This window comes from Hoplias malabaricus, chromosome 2 (assembly GCF_029633855.1).
Source record: "Hoplias malabaricus isolate fHopMal1 chromosome 2, fHopMal1.hap1, whole genome shotgun sequence".
In the NCBI taxonomy this organism is placed as follows: Eukaryota; Metazoa; Chordata; class Actinopteri; order Characiformes; family Erythrinidae; genus Hoplias; species Hoplias malabaricus.
Window position 1 is genome coordinate 64,018,616 of NC_089801.1, and position 16,814 is coordinate 64,035,429.

At 41.6% G+C, this 16,814-nt stretch overlaps 1 protein-coding gene across 5 annotated transcripts in view; it reads right to left on the reverse strand.

Moving 5' to 3' along the window:
- tsc2 (TSC complex subunit 2) overlaps positions 1-16,814 on the reverse strand; it is a 47,520-nt gene that overhangs the window by 2,374 nt on the left and 28,332 nt on the right. For 3 of the 5 annotated variants that reach the window (XM_066660804.1, XM_066660800.1, XM_066660801.1), the window contains 11 exons: positions 16,227-16,427; positions 13,718-13,786; positions 12,089-12,243; positions 10,551-11,125; positions 6,820-6,898; positions 6,459-6,545; positions 5,690-5,882; positions 5,171-5,310; positions 3,881-3,959; positions 2,998-3,089; positions 432-530 (listed from right to left, as the gene is read on the reverse strand). In XM_066660804.1, the coding sequence (XP_066516901.1) occupies positions 432-530; positions 2,998-3,089; positions 3,881-3,959; positions 5,171-5,310; positions 5,690-5,882; positions 6,459-6,545; positions 6,820-6,898; positions 10,551-11,125; positions 12,089-12,243; positions 13,718-13,786; positions 16,227-16,427 (1,769 nt within the window). The remainder of the gene's footprint in view (positions 1-431; positions 531-2,997; positions 3,090-3,880; positions 3,960-5,170; positions 5,311-5,689; positions 5,883-6,458; positions 6,546-6,819; positions 6,899-10,550; positions 11,126-12,088; positions 12,244-13,717; positions 13,787-16,226; positions 16,428-16,814) is intronic. The other 2 variants (XM_066660802.1, XM_066660803.1) reach the window with 2 other exon arrangements.

Sequence of the window (16,814 nt, forward strand, 5' to 3'; positions counted from 1 at the left end):
TATTGTTTAACCGGCTATTGCCCCATAGCTAGCTAGCTAGAAGGCTGCTGCTACTGTTCTGAGTTATTGTTAATGTTTATAGGGGAGTTACTTGTTGGTTACATTAGCATCGCCGCTCCAGAAACAAACCTGACAACACTAGGTAAGATTTGGTATTTTTTGCTCCTGGGCTCCCCCTATATTTGTTGGGTGTAAGTCACTTTTACAGCACTGCCCTGAAATCAAGGAGGAGGAAAGGTGTTAGTTTCCCACCCACCTCTAAAAGTTACATAGTGCAGTTTCTGCAGTGCCGAGCCCAGAGTAGCAACGACAAAAGCTTTATTCTCCTTGCTACATCTAAGCATCATTATGGTTTTAAGGTAAAAATACTACTTAAATGTTGCTCTAAAGTCTGAAAAAAACAAAATTAAAAAGGAAAACTCGTGTCAGACCCGGGTTCGGATCCTCTTGATGTGCCGGAGTCGGGCCAGCCATTTAGACGCGTAGGCATCAGACGGATTCGCTCTGTACTGGTGGACCAGCGAGGCCATCTTTGAGTGAGTGAGAGAAAGAAAAACACAACAGGCTTCAGACCTCAAACTCTTCTGTTAATATTTCAGTGGCATTTATTCATTCAAACTGCTGAGAGTTAAAGTTTTCCTCGCAGGCGTTTAAAAGACATGCTGAAATGTTCCATTTCCAAATAACAGTTCTAATGAAGCTTTGGAAAAATGCTCCACTGTCAGTGTTTTATATAAAGGACAAGGCTGTGGTTGATAGAGTGCTCAATTAAAAGAGCTTTGATGACTTTCACTTTCTTTGTAACATTTTTTTTAAAGGGGGAAAAAAATTGAGTCAAACTTTAGCAGACGCCAACAGCTTCATCCAGAGACTGTCGATCAGCAGGTAATTCTCTGGGTGCAGCCATAGAAACCAGATTAATGAGTGTGTGTGTGTGTGTGTGTGTGTGTGCAGTCAAGCCTATACACACTATAGGTTTATTTAATTCTCATTTATTTCAGTGTTTTTATGTGGGAATAATTTTAAATCTGAAATATATTCCCGAGTAAAGTATATTCACAAGTTTCTCACTCTGTTCTGTTTTAGTGGTTCATATTTCATCTGTGTTTACTGTGAGGGTGTGTTGTTGATGTGTGTAGTGTGAGGGTGTGTGTGGTAAGTGTTTTGGTCTGTGATAGTTTGGCATCACTGACTCTGGGGTTTTAGCTTTTCATTTCTGCTGTTCTTTTATCCTGTGCTGATTTTTTTTTTAGAAGTTACCTAGTCTTTAAGCCTGTTCTCGTGCTGTACTTTTACTTTTCGTTTTACCAAAGATTCTTTCCCTTCACTGGAGCATGGATTTAGAGTTAGGATTGTCTAAACTGACTCCTCCCCTCTCTCATGTACAGGTGCAGGTTGTAAAATTAAAATATCATGAAAAGTAATTCCTTTCAAAAAGTGAAACTTGTATATTATACTCATTACACAGACTGATATATTTCAAGTGTTTAGCTAATTAACTCAAAACACCTGCAAAGGCCTTTAAACTGTCTCTCAGTCTAGTTCTGTAGGCTACACAATCATGGGGTCATTGCTAAAGAGGCTGGCTGTTCACAGAGCTCTGTGTCCAAGCACATTAATAGAGAGGCGAAGGGCAGCAAAAGATGTGGTAGAAAAAAGCAATAGGGAAAACCGCACCCTGGAGAGGATTGTGGAACAAAACCCATTCAAAAATGTGGGGGACTTTCACAAAGACTGGACTGCAGCTGGAGTCAGTGCTTCAAGAACCACCACCACACAGACGTATGCAAGACATGGGTTTCAGCTGTCGCATTCTTTGTGTGAAGCCACACTTGAACAAGAGTCAGCGTCAGAAGCGTCTCACCTGCGCTAAAGACAAAAAGGACTGGACTGCTGCTGAGTGGTCCAAAATTAGGTTCTCTGATGAAAGTAAATTTTGCATTTCCTTTGGAAATCAAGGTCCCAGAGTTTGGAGGAAGAGAGGAGAGGCACAGAATCCACGTTGCTTGAGGTCCAGTGTAAAGTTTCCACACTCAGTGATGGTTTGGGGTGCCATGTCATCTGCTGGTGTTGGTCCACTGTGTTTTCTGAGGTCCAAGGTCAACGCAGCCATCTACCAGGAAGATGGTATGCTTCCTGCTGCTTCATTTTCCAACAGAACTTGGCACCTGCACACAGTGCCAAAGCTACCAGTACCTGGTTTAAGGACCATGGTATCCCTGTTCTTAATTGGCCAGCAAACTTGCCTGATCTTAACCCCATAAAACCTATGAGGTATTGTGTAGGGGAAGATACAATACGCCAGACCCAACAATGCAGAAGAGCTGAAGGCCACTGTCAGAGCAACCTGGGCACTCATATAGCACCTGAGCAGTGCCACAGACTGATCAACTCCAAGCAACGCCACATTGATGCACTTAATTCAGGCAAAAGGAGCCCCAACTAAGTATTGAGTGCTGTACATGCTCATACTTTTCAGTCGGGCAGCATTTCTAAAAATCCTTTGTTTGTTTTTTTTGTATTGGTCTTCAGTAATATTCTAATTTTCTGAGATACTGAATTTGGGGTTTTCATTAGTTGTCAGTTATAATCATCAAATTAAAAGAAATAAGCACTCAGTCTGTGTGTAATGAATGAGTATAATACACAAGTTTCACTTTTTGAGTAGAATTACTGAAATAAATCAATTTTTTCATGATAATCTAATTTTAGGACCAGCACCTGTATGTTCTCAATCTGTTATGCAATAAGAGGGAATCTCATTCAGAAGGGATACATTTGGGTTGAAACAATCCGCAGTGAAATGCCAGACCTGGAAGTGAAGACGGAAACGAGGGTACTGAGATCATGCTGGTATTGTTTGACTCCACCATCATTTGCTGCACAATTTGATCTTTGAATGAGCTGGCACACAGCCAATGTGTACATCAGGGAGAGAGTGAGAGAGAGAGACAATAGCCCTGGGGAGAGAGAGATATGAAAACAGAATGAACTCACATTAGCGTGCAGGGCCATCTGTCTGACCAGCAGAGGAAGGTTCTGGTCGGAGACAATTTTGGCTACTGTGGTGTCCACTAACCCCTCCAGGTCTGAAAGACAAGGGCAAAATGGAATTAAAGACAGATGATTTATGGTGATATAACTAACACACACACACACTATCTAACGTTAAATATTTAAATGGCCTATTACTCAATTACTGAGTTTTTATGAATTATTCAGTAACTACTACATCATCCTCAGTAATTATTCCAGATTTTCAGTAACTACTATAAAATACCTTGGGAATTACTCAGCACTTCATACAAAATACTGAACAATTACTACAAGTTATTGATTACGTTTTATGAAGATTATCTCTCTAAAGAGTTTTATAAACACATTAAATATTTATTCTACTGTTAATAATGTGTAATGAGATGAGTCCTTAGCGATTCAGATGATTAAAGGATTAATCTGTTCCTTCAGCTGTAATCCACCACTGCCCTAACCACTGTTTACAAGAGAAGACTCGGCTTTAATGTAGCGCTAACGGTGTCACACTAATTAATCTGTCCATGACAAATATATATATAATATATAATATAATATATAATGTTTAAATATATTTTTTTTAACAGAGGACTGCATCTGACTGAGTGTGGTTCATGGGCTGAATGCAGAACTGAAATTTGGCTGGAGTGATTTCTCTGGGGAGGGCACGCACAAAACTCGTCTCGGAGAAACGGTTGGGAACATATCAGCTATTAAAGTCTTTCTGCAAGAACATCAGTCATTCATACCACCACTTCTCCCAGGACATCTTGTTAACTTCAGCTCTGTTTTACACAGCAGAGAGTGAGTGGAGTTTCACATAGTGTGTGTATGGTGGTGTAATCACCTCTGCGACACTGAAGAGTGACCAGATTGCTCTCGTAATCCAGCGGCTTTATCAGCACCTCCACAAAGTTAAACTGGCCCTAAACAAACACAAACATCTTCATCAGATACAGTACAAATGCTGTGTGTGTGTGTGTGTGTGTGTGTGTGTGTGTGCAATAATCCCTGTGGTTTGAAACCAATTACGTATCATGGAAATATAAGCCCATAAAAGGTGACATCTACGATTTTAATAAAAAAAAAAAAAATAATAATAAAATAATAATAATAAAATTAAATGTCTTTAATATCATTCAGAAGATGTTTCCTCACCATTTGCTGCTGTCCAGTTTGTTTGTGCTTGAAACCAGTCTAATGTGTTTACAAAGCCTGTGTCAGTAAACAGGTTTAAAAAGGATCTCTCCCTAGGTTGGTAACGACTTATTTTTGCTGTGTCGGACTGACTCTTAATTCAGGAGACTGCTAACTGCATGAAAGTTGAAAATGAAATGAAAAGTGCTACAAAACTAAACAACTTGTTTTACAAATGTGTTTCTGTGGGAATTATGAATAAAAACTACCAGACAAGATCAATTTCAGCGTCACACATACAACTGACATTTTTTTTCCTCAAACACACTGTTCCATCTTAAAAGACTACTGAATGTAAACAGAACCAAGAGAATCGAAATTCCCTGTTTTTCACCAGGAATATATCACATTTTGAAAACTAAAACCTGTTTACAAACTCATTTTGGTCCCCACAATGAAAATCATTACAGGTGCTGGTTAAAATATTAGAATATCATGAAAAAGTTGATTTATTTCAGTAATTCCATTCAGAAAGTTAAACTTGTATATTATACTCATTCATTACACACAGACTGATAGATTTCAAGTGTTTATTTCTTTTAATTTGATGATTATAACTGACAACTAATGAAAACCCCAAATTCAGAATCTAAGAAAATTAGAATATTGTGAAAAGGTTCAATATTGAAGACACCTGGTGCCACACTCTAATCAGCGAATTAACTCAAAACACCTGCTTTTTGAATGGAATTACTGAAATAAATAAAACTTTTTCATGATATTCTAATTTTATGACCAGCACCTGTATACTTTAAGGTAAAGCAGGTTTGAAAACTGGGTTAAGATTGGGCTGAGGATTAAGGTTAGGGTTAAACTACCAGAATGTATGGAAAAGTTCATTGGTAAGTCTCCACAAAATGAATGGAAGTCTATGTAATGTCCCCACATTTCAGAGATACATGATTGTGTGTGTGTGTGTGTGTGTGTGTGTGTGTCTCACCTTAATAGTACCGAGTTTGTATTCTTCTCCTGAGTCATTGTAAACCACCACCACAAAGTCATTCCCAATGTGTCGTTTCTTATTACAGCAGCTTTTATCACTCTCTCTGTTGGGCATCAGTGTGGCTATGTGGAAAATGGCTGAAGGAGAGATAAACACACAAACACATTGTGTAACAAAGCCCTGAGGAAGGTGAAGTCCATAAACCAGCTCTAAACACGGTCATATTCCTTTCTTTATATATATTGAACATGCCAAAGACAAATGGGAGGGCATTAAACTCATGGCATTGTGTTTTTTATTTGTTTAAAATATGAATTTCACACAAAAAGACAAGGTTAACCGTATTACTATATTTGTCAGGACATCCACTGCTTTGTGTGTTGTTACTTTATGTAAAAGTTTTTATTTCATATTTTTACGATTAAAAGCAAAGGAGGAGAAATCTTTTGATCAGAGGTGCACAAACATTGACCCCCCCATGTGTAACAGCATATTTGTCCTGAGACACACACTAACCCTGCATGATATCGTCGTGCCAGCAGTAGGTGAACTCTCCGTCATCAGCGTATCTGCCGTGGTCCAGTCCTCCCAGAAAGATCTGGTCTGGGTCACAGTCCTTCAGGTGGATGAGCTTCCCCAAACCAGTCAGGAAGCGAGCGTAACGATTCGAGCCGTACTCGTTCGACAGAATCGCCACCTCGTTATTCGCCTTCACACCAAAACAAGACAGTTCTCCATGAGCACTGCAGGTGTACACTCCAGATTCAGCTCATCCATTTCACTTACCTTTGTTTTTACACTTTAGGTTTCACTTGCATTCGTATTTAAATATTTGTATTAAATCTGCACCACGGTTTACACCATCCTCCGCTGAAAAACCTGAGCCTGGGTTTGTGATTTCTCTCGTATCCATTTTCTCAAGCAGTTTGGACGGAACGATGAGGAGATGAATCTGAGAGCAGGGTTTAAAGTGTGACCTTTCACTGGCCGATATAATTGTGTCCTTTCGGTAGACTACAACTGTAGCTGTGCATCGATTTCTGAATGTTTTTCTATGAACTTGCAACAAAAACCTGCTAAAAATGGAGTGAGAATAAAGTACAAACATCAGTTGCAGGTGTTATTGTGCAGGGTCCTACAAAGCTGCCATAAATTGCTGGATATGTATCGATCAACTTCAGATCAATAGGGAAAAAAAAAAGTATGAAAGAGGCATATTCTGGATCTTGGAAGATGTAAAGGACAGTGTGTGATTAGAAACTTTTACTGGGATTTATAGTCTTACCTGTCCAGGTCCCACAAACACCACTCCGATTTTATGAGTGTCGTATGGTGGCATCTGATCCAACACTTTCACAGCTCGATCAATCAGCTGGAGACAGAGAAACCAAAAATTAAAAAGAGTGCGTTTTCCAGCCCTTAGGCAAGTAACTTACCAGTAAAAAAGGTTCTGATTTATACTAGACATGGCTGTATGAAAACAACCCAGGGTGAGTGACAGGTTTTAATGATTTAAATGAAAAGGTTAAGCCAACATGGTCTCCACACAGAACTATTCTCCAATTTTAGTGCTTTTTATTTAACATTTTTAACATTTTTATACAACCCATTATTTCACAAACTATGTGGACGGACTGTGAGCTGACCTCAGATTTGGGCAGCAGGAGGGGCTTGTTGGCCTCATTGCCAAAGAATGGTGAATGGTAGAGCTGCAGAAACACAAAACTGAAGAGAAACAAGTAGAGAACATTACTTCACCTTACCTACAAACACAATAAAGAAAACAAACACAGAAACTTTAGGTTTAAACTTCATTCTATTTATTCCTTTCCCTACACACGCACACACTGCTGTGGATGTGTTCAGATCAGAAGAGAGAGTGAAAGGTGACATTCGCGTCTCTCAAACCGAAATCTTTAAAGCAATACCAGGTAGTATTTTTATCTTAAAATCACAGCATTCAGAATCATTGTGATGCTCCACTGAGCTGTAATTGAGGGAATAGAGGCCCCGTCGTTGCTACTCTGGGCTCAGTACTGCAGAAAGAAGGGAAGAATCCCCCCTCCTTGATTTCAGGACCCAAAGCCCAGGAGCAAAGACACCAAACCTCACAGTGTGTTACTAAAGAGAGATGTTTTGATACAACACCAGATGGGTTTACTACTAAGCGAGATAGATAATTTAAAAGCAGGCCTGTCCAATAAGAACAGAACAGATGGAGATTCCTATTGGTCAGTCATCAGATTGGGCGGTATAATGATATGTGGACCGTATCTTAAAATGAGGGCGGTATTTATGACGTGTATGTGGTGTGTCAAATTTCTGTTTTGTGTCTTTAAAGGCTAAGCCCCAGCTCTATGAAAGTGTCAAACAAGTAAATACAGTGGAATTTGAGTTCCTAAATTGTGTTTATTGATAGTCAGAAAACATGTTATTTCTTAATAATTCAAGGAATTAGCTTGCAAATCGGTCATAACGGTGTTTTACCGCGGCGTTGTTCAGCGGTTGTCCACCGGTGACGTCACGGTTGCGTTCAAGAATTTCCGTAGCGAGCTCGGGTTTTTCCGTCAATTTAATAAAATTGTCAGTTTTAAAGCAAATTAAGCTGCTATTTTCATTTAATTCATACTTATATATGTCAGTAACTAAAATAATGTGAAATATTCATTGAGGTCCAATAAGAGTCACAGGGAGGGGGCGCTGTGGGAGCTCATTGACTGCTGATGTCACGGGCTGAAAACGGTTGGAGAAAAACACCAGCCCTGTAGCCCACTACAGATGTAAGTTTAACGCTGAGTTTGTTTTAAAAGAGAGAAAGAAAGCTGTAAACAGACAAAATTCTTAGAAAATCCTTCACTCGACTTTGTGCTCACAGGTATACGGTTTTATCCTCTAAATATGTGTTTTGAGCCTCTGAAAAACTGCTGTGGTGTGCTAAACCACAAGTGCCCGTTAGCGTCAGCTGTGTCTCTAAACAGTGTAAAGCCATCTAATTTCCCTTATTTTCAAACTTGTCTGCTCCTTCAGCACAAGCTGCTGAAATTAGCTTTTATCGTCAGTGTGCCCTGTCGGGCTGTGTTTAGCTAAATTCACTCGACTTCGTGCTCAGAGACATAAGGCTCAGCGCAGTCTGACAGAGCACCCCCTCCCCACGGGAATACCGTATAATACCGTGATAATATTTTGAGGCGGTATTACGGTATGGAAAAATGCAGATACCGCCCGTCCCTAAATTTACATACTAACTATCAGCATTGTTACTCACAAGTAAACCATGTACCACAAAAACAAGCCCAAAACATCTTTACAAGAAGAAAAAGCCAAACCAATTACACACTGTCAGAGAGACATGAGCTGGAAGAGTCCATGAAGAGCACTAAAGCAGAACGGACGGTAATTAAAGACATTTAAAAGCTTGAAAGTCCCCCCCAAAACAAGACCCTGCTGAAACTCTTACAAAGCACCTCTCCTGATAATCCTGGATTTAATTACCAGAGGACAGCTCATTTCAGCCAAACCAGAGCCCCTCTGCAGCGGTTAGCTGTAAGACTGATCACAGCAATACTGCGCCTAAAGTATTCTGAAATTACTTCAGCAAACAGGGTGCAATAACACCACGACCTGTGTTTGTGATAACGTCGCAGATGCACTGAAGAGCAGAGACTGTTATGAGCGGCCCCTCAAGTAGCAATGACCTTATTCCCCTGTATGAAGCTAATTATATTAGCCTTGGCTTTAAGCTGAGGAACAGAAGCAGCTGCTGTTATATTAACATCTGCTCCCGTGAATCCTCCTCTGTTGTGATTATACAGGAAGGTTTGTTATGGCTGCTCCACCCTTGAAGTTTGGAAGCTTCCAGGACATTAAAGGAGACACATTCTCCCCCTTCTCCATGACCGTATGTTGACGAAACAGGTCACAGATATTTCATTACAAACCTACAATGGTTCCTAATTAAACAGCTGTGACCTGCTTTGGTCAAAACACCACGAGGATCAAACCCCACAGCAGCGTTCTAGCCTGGCCCCTGTTCAGAAACGCTGGATTCAGCGTCTGTTCCTATAAATGATAATGAGCCGCTCGCTGTTCACCCCGACCCTGAGTACACAGCAGAGAAGAGCGAGGAGCAGAAGCTCTGGTTTTTAGCTGTTTTTGCTCGGCTCTCATCTGTGTTCTCACAAACACATGCAGCGCTGTAGTTGGAGAGACTCTGACAAAGGGGTGGGAGAATTTTCAATTTTAAAGTCTCTGCACTTGATGTAAGGTGTAGCATATAATCAGAACGGCTCCATTTCCTCCCATGTTTTCAGACTTGGGTTGATAAAAACTGAGTGGTTTAGTTTTAAACTATACACATTGGTGGGCTCCAGATTGCTATATTAAAATGCACTTTTTTCTTATTCCATAGTATGTCCCCTTTATTAGACATTTTGCGTCAGGAAAGCAACTGACCAAACAGATGGACTTCCATAAAATGACTACTGAAATATGCAGGTAGAAAAATAAAACATTTCTTTCTCGATGGTGCGGTGCCGGAGGAGGGGGAATGGCCCGTCACCTCCTCTCATTTACTTTAATAAGAGCGGCCATCACAGCTCAGGGGGTTTTATTAAGCGAAAAGCGGCCGCCAGCTGAGTCAAGGATCAAATCCACTTTTTCAAGTCAGAGCTCGGCCACATGAAGGGAACACGCATCACAGGAAATTCAATCGGCTCGCACCACTTCTCTCTGATTATTAATGTTACGTCACTGGCATTAGGAGCTATTCTGATGAGAGATGAGAAACCAGCCTTGTGCTCGGGCAGGAGCTGCTGCAGAGGAATAAAGGCAATCTGAGGAAATTCTTCAGCAAACACCGGCAACACATGACGTGCCTCTGTGTGTTAGCGAGTGTAGAGCCTGATTAATGGCAGTAACGCAGACTGAAGTGCATTATTAAGGATGCATTTGCTCTTTGTTTTTATGGGACAATAAAATAAGGCTATCCTCGCTCTCACGTCCGTCTCATCCTCTCTAGTAAACTGACAAACAATTAAATTAAGATGTATTCAATTTGGACTGTCAATTCAACACCAAGATGATTAGTTTGGAAATGAATTCCTTTGGGTTTTAATAGTTTTATATGTAATTACTGTTAAATCTTTTTAATACAAATTTCTACACAAACTGGAACTACCATGGACATCTCATAACAGAAGCATGACAGCTCTAGTTCACTTTTTATCAAAGCTGTCTCTGTCACTGAGGAACTGTTTTCTTTCAGACATGGCAGCAAGAATACACCCACCTGGTGAGGACATACCCAGGACCAGTCAATCAAGACGTTCCTACAGCCTTAGCCTGAACTACTCCTCACTCAGTCTGGCAGGGTTTTTACCTGGGGCTTAGTCCGGAGCTCTTCTCTGCGTTGTTGGGTCCCCCTCTGTTGTGGTAGGAGTCTCGCTCCGATTTCCTCTCCCTACGAGAGGAGGGGGCAGATACGGAGATGGTGTGCCCACGAGGCCGGTGCCCACTGGGGGAGAGCGCTCCTGGCTGTACGCTGGGGAACTCCAGCTTCATCTTAGACGCAGAGGAAGAGGACGTGGACACACTCGATGCGGCACTGATGCTGGGGGGTCCAGCTGAGCCCAGGCCTTCTCCCTGCCCCCCAGCGTCTGCTGAACCCTCTCTCTCAGTTGAGGCCTGAGTTGGAAGGACCTTCCCCTCCACTGGAGTCCAGGACCTGGGGATGTCTCCGAATCCAGAGCTCACAGCTTTCGCAAAAGCCTCAGGGAGGGTCTGGAGCTCTGGAGACGAGCTGGACTTGTTGAGAGTTTGAGAGTGAGGGAAGGTCAGGTCTGAATCCGCTGCGGCGCTGGAGAAGGTCAAGGGCGGCTGGTCGATTGGGATCCCGCCTTCACTGACCTCCTCCAGAGTGGACTTCTCTTCATCTTGACTGGAGGTGGAGGAGGACTGTAGGGGGAGGATGGAAACAGAAGGACCAGTTATCAGCGCAACTCTGGTCTGAGATGTTTAAGAGAACGTTATTGTCATTATAGTCTTTAATAAATAAATAAATACATCAAATAATAAAATCTGATAATGAAATCTGTGCTTCACTAGACTACGCCAGAAACTGAACTCATTTGATTTTGGATATTGAAATGCGTTTTATCAGTGTCAGAATGTAAACACAGCATTTGAATTGTTTTCTACCGTTTCCTCAAACATAATACAGTGACTATAACTCTCAACAGCTTGGTTATTGACCTAATTTGGTGATTCATGTTGTATATGCCTTGAATCACCCCTTCACGAAGTTATTTTGATTTTTTCTTATTCGTAGCTCACAGATTCAAATGAAGGTGGTCGCTTGAAAGAGCAGATTCAAACCTTTCAATCCAGACTGTGTTTGTGTTTGTCACAGTTTTACTATGATCTAAATTTGATGGCAGGGATTTACATTTCTACTTTTCGCGTTTTTCTGTTTTCTGTATTAAAGCAATGTTTTTTACCTTAAAATTATAACTTCAGTTTGAACATGAATAGAGCCACTGATGTTGCTAATCTGGGCTCAGCACAGCAGAAACTGAAATTAAACTTTAAAGAGAGAGTAGGAAGCCACCCAGTGCTGTAAATGTGAATTACACTCTTTGAATGTAGGGGGAGCCAGGGAGCAAAAAAAAAAAAATCTTATCTAGTGTTCCTTTAAAAATTATGGTGTGTTTCCAGTTGTTTCTGAAACCTCTGGTGGTCCTGTAAAGGGTGTTGAACCCTGTGGTAGCACACTATTAACCGTGATTATAAATAACTCTTTATTTTCCTGTGTAGAGACGGTGAAATCCTCACACATGGCTTAAATTCTGATTGTTTATCTGCAGTTTCTCAAATCCCTAGAGCTTACACTTCACTTGCTTTAGATTCACATGAACTCACTCTGCTCAGCATGGAGGTTGGGGTCTTGGTGATCTGCTCAGTGCTCATGAAGATGGGCTCCGAAGAAATGGCCTCAAACTCCTGTATTTCTCCAGAATCAGAGGGTGTATCAGGCCCTCTGCCCTGTACACCTTCCTCTAAAACCACCACAGAGTCTGTGGAGGGAGGGGGGTGGAAAACAGGGTTAATAACAGGGGGCTATTAGCATAAAACACAAAGAGCAGTGGTATAAAAACTAGCTACGGAAAGCCAAAGAAATCAGATCATTGATAGACCGAAGAACACAAACAAGAAATAATAAAGCCACACTGATCAACGCAGCAGTGACACACACAGACGCTACGTTCCGTTACATGAAACCACAAACACAAGCCATCATTCGTCTACATTCCCACTGCGCTAGCTACTGAAACAAACAGCGGTCAATTAGACAAGATCAAAACACGCTGATCTGCATAATCTCACACACAGGCTTCACACAAGGACTAAAAGCAGATGCTCCATTAGGATTGTCAATGATTTCTTCAGTTTTAGAGAAAAACACTCAAGCACAAGCAAATATATATATATATATGTAGTGCCACTGACATATATACTGTCCTCTGTTCAGTTATTCAAGCAGCAACACTCAAGATTAGACCTCTGTCCACTGGACAAATAGTGGGGGGGAGATTTTGTGAACTGAGGTGGAATCATTTATAATGACCTTCTTGATTTTAATAGAACATTAAAATGACTGTAATTTCAGTATTTGATTAAAATTTGAAAAAGGGCATACAATGTAATCACTTAATGTGTGAATCTGGAGCCCAACAACCCTCACACTGTGAAACAAGACCACTCTCAATTTTGCACGCCACCTGGTCTGAAGCTCTCCAATCCCAACTCTGAACCTGCATTTATGTGAGAGCACAAAATCAAAGTAAGAGAACAGAGTGAAAATGGCTAAAAACCAGAGCTTCTGCTCCTTGTCCTCACTGCTGTGCGCTTGGAGTCGGGTTGAACAGCGAGCGGCCCATTATCATTTAAAGGAACAGGTGCTGAGAGCAGGCGCTCTGAACGGGGCTTTTTATACAGGGGGAGAACGCTGCTGTGGGGTTTGATCGTTGGGGTGTTTTGACGAAAGCAGGTCACAAATGTTTCATTTCGACCTCAGAACTGTGTTCACTCTTTGAAAAGGGGTAGAATGTGTCACCTTTACAAAAAGATTTTGTAAATGTCATAAGGCCTGTAACTGTTCGGGTAAAAGGTCTGAGCTTGACTGCTGCTTCTCACGTCACATTCTCCAACAAAGGTCACAAGACACAAAAGAGTCAAAAGACACAAGAGAAGGGTCCAGGAAAGGTGAAGAGAACAATTACCACTCCATTAAGACAAATCAGTCACCAATCTAATAACTTGATTGGTTTCTCATTGTCATTTGCTGATTGATAAATTACTGATCCTGATTGGTTATAGTTTTCCGTCTTTTTACATAGTACACTCTCACTGAGCGTTAATAAGACCAAGATGAAAGAGTGTGTGTGTGTGTGTGTGTATGAGAGAGAGAGAGAGAAAGAGCAAGAGATAGAATGTGTGAGAGTCAAAAAGAGAGAGAGAGACAGACACACACGCACAGGTAAGATATACCTGCCCAGGATATACTCCTATGTAACCTGCCTGGCTGATCGAAGGGGCAGAGAGAGCAGAGAGAGCCCACTGCAGCGACACACCCAGCAGGAGTAAACAAACAAACGGAAAAACAAAAACAACAATGAAAACAAACAAATAAAACACAACAACCAATCAACACTGGGAGCTTAGAGAGAGAGCAGAGGACACAAAAACGAGAGATGACAACAAAAAAAAAACAACAGCAAAATGAAGGACAGAAACTGAAAGGTTCATCGTCTTGGTCTCGAGTGGGAAGGGCGAAGGCAGCACATGCTTTTCCAAATGCCACTAACACAAAACCCAACGGACAGTTCAACACGCTTGGAGGAGAATACTAACTGCCCAGTTCTTTTTTGGGAGCACTGACTGTATTTTAACCTATCATTAATATTAATTATTGGAAACTAACGATGTTTTTCCATTGGACAGAGCGGTATGGTGTGGTTCAGTTACTAATCCGAACTAGGGATGTGCATTCAAAATGATTTTTAATATTCGAGTAGCCGTAAAAGTTAGTGAACAGTTCATCGATTGGAGACCCAAAGGTCCAGAACCTGGAACAATAAAAAGTCCAGTTTCCTCCAGTAGGAGGAAATCCCCTTTGTTTGTGAGTCCCACAAATGATCACTGCGCATCGTTCTTCCAAACAGTGCGACCCAAAAAAAATAAAAAATTCCAGTTTCCACTAGGGGTGGGCGATATGGCCCTGAAATTATATCATGATATTTCAGGGTATTCTGGCTATAACGATATTCTTGGTGATAAGACATGGATGTATAAAACGTAGCATATAAATCTACCTATATATCTAATAACAAACCAAATACAGAAAAGATAATATAATGAGTCTGTGGGGTCTACCTGCTTGGGTTAGAGCTCTCATTGTCTGTTGACCTCTCCTTGTGGGGTTTTTAACTTTTCTTGTACTTAACTGGGTGCTTCTTCTCGAGGTAATGAGCCCCGTAATTAACATATGCCAATTAACCTGACCTCATTTTGTAAACAAGTCCGAATATCACTCTTAGCACAGTATTGATTTATTTCTTTAAACTGTTTTACAAATTACAGCAACATTATCCCAAATGATGCGATACGGCGCAGCCCTAGTTTCCACTCATGTATAAAATAAGTTATCATCATGTTGGCATTAGCTTTCTTTGTTTATCCTTTCTACTCTCTTTGTGGTGGTCTTCAATCCTCTGGCAGATACTCAGATAGTGATTTCAGTTTTCAGATACTGTCTTGAGTATTCCGTGCACATCCCTAAACCGAACCCATAACTCTCTGCATTCTGTGAAAGTCCCTGTGTCCATTTTCCACTGCATAACAGAAGTGTGAAATAGAACGAGGCGTCTGGAGGCTGTGTTTTGGTGATGTGATCTCCCTCATCTTTATTTATACCTTTTAGGAGAGTTTATGGAAACAAAGGAATGGTGTTCACAGCTGGCATTAACATGCGTCTCGATTGATCAGGTCACCAGCATCGTAGCATTCACGTCTGATAAAAAAAATTTAAAAATACCCACAGAAACCCTGAACGCTCTACTTGTATTCGAGTTTAAACAAGGACACGTCTATTCAGACTGGTCAACAACGACCTTTCACAACTGCCTCATCTTTTAACTGTGGCCATTTGGGAGGCTCAGTGATTTCGGGGCTTTGGCTTGATCATTTTTCCTTTGTTCACTCAGGGGCGGCCTCATGCTGAAGCTCGTTTTGAAGAGAGAAGTACACAGCGAGTCCAATTCCCTGCAAAATGTTCAGATTCATTAAATAACCAAAGCACGCACACAAACATTGGGCTAAATTGAGGCGCATTACTATGGATCCTTTGGAAAGTGCAATGCAGAACCACAGTTAAAAGAGATGAACACAAACAAAGGAATGAAACAAAAACACGAGGTAGAGACAGCAGGAACAAGAGTAACAACAACAACAGAACATGCGCAGCATTTCTGTACCCATGATCCTTGCTGTTTGGACTGAACTGGAGTCACTTCTGTGGTTTCTCCAAGAATTTACAGCAAATTTTTGGTAGGTATCAGGGCATTCATTGGGAGTTTGTCCTATTTCGCTGCGGTTGTACCATCTACTCCTCTGGGAAGGTTTTAAACTACACACAGGAAGATGGTGTGTGAGGATCGGACTGCCGTCAAAGCCCTCCAGCCCTGGGCTGTGGAGCAGTGGAACTGTGTTCTCTGGAGCGATGGACCTCCATCAAACACATTTGGGGTTAGTTGGAGTGGCGTTTGTGATCCAAAACTAATCCAACATGCACCATCAAATCCTCACAGCTAATGTTCATACACATAACGAGTAGAATCTGTTACTGCAGCAAAAGAGGAACAGACTGTGACTTAATCCCATGATTTCAGAAGAAACGCTGGTGTTTACGAACCTTCTACCTTTGTGTTATAAAGGCCCCTCATCTTTCAGACTGAACTCAGGGATCGACGATGTATGTCTGTCTGGCCTTAACTCTCACCTGTGTTCGATCGCTGGATAAGGCTGGGCTTGCTGTGGCTCTGGGGGGCATCACAGGGGGCACTAGGCTGGTCAGTCTGAGGTTCTTTGACTCCTTCCATGGCCATGAGGACACTGGAGAGCTCCTGTAGAGGCATGTTCCCCAACTCTGAGGAGAATGGACTCGGCGGGTTCTCCAGACACATCAGCCAACTGGTGGTACCTATACAACACACACACACGCTACACTTTTAGCACTGCATACTTTTATTATTGCCTTAATGTACATGACCATCCATCAAATCTTCAGAGTCAAACACACCCCCCTTCATTTATTTAAGGACACAGTAGGTAAGATTTGGCCTGTGGTCATACCCCTCTCAAAATACCTGCTATTGGCTGAGCTTTGCAGCCAACTAGGGTCTGCCCTTGTAAGCCCTTGGATGGAAGACCCTAGGTTCTGTAAGCTTGTACCATAGGCGCAACAGGCAGTGTCTCTGTCTCACGATCCTGGGGTCGTGGATTCGAGTCCCGATCCGGGTGACTGTCTGTGAGAAGTTTGGTGTGTTCTCCCTGTGTCCACATAGGCTTCCCCCAGGTGCTCTGGTTT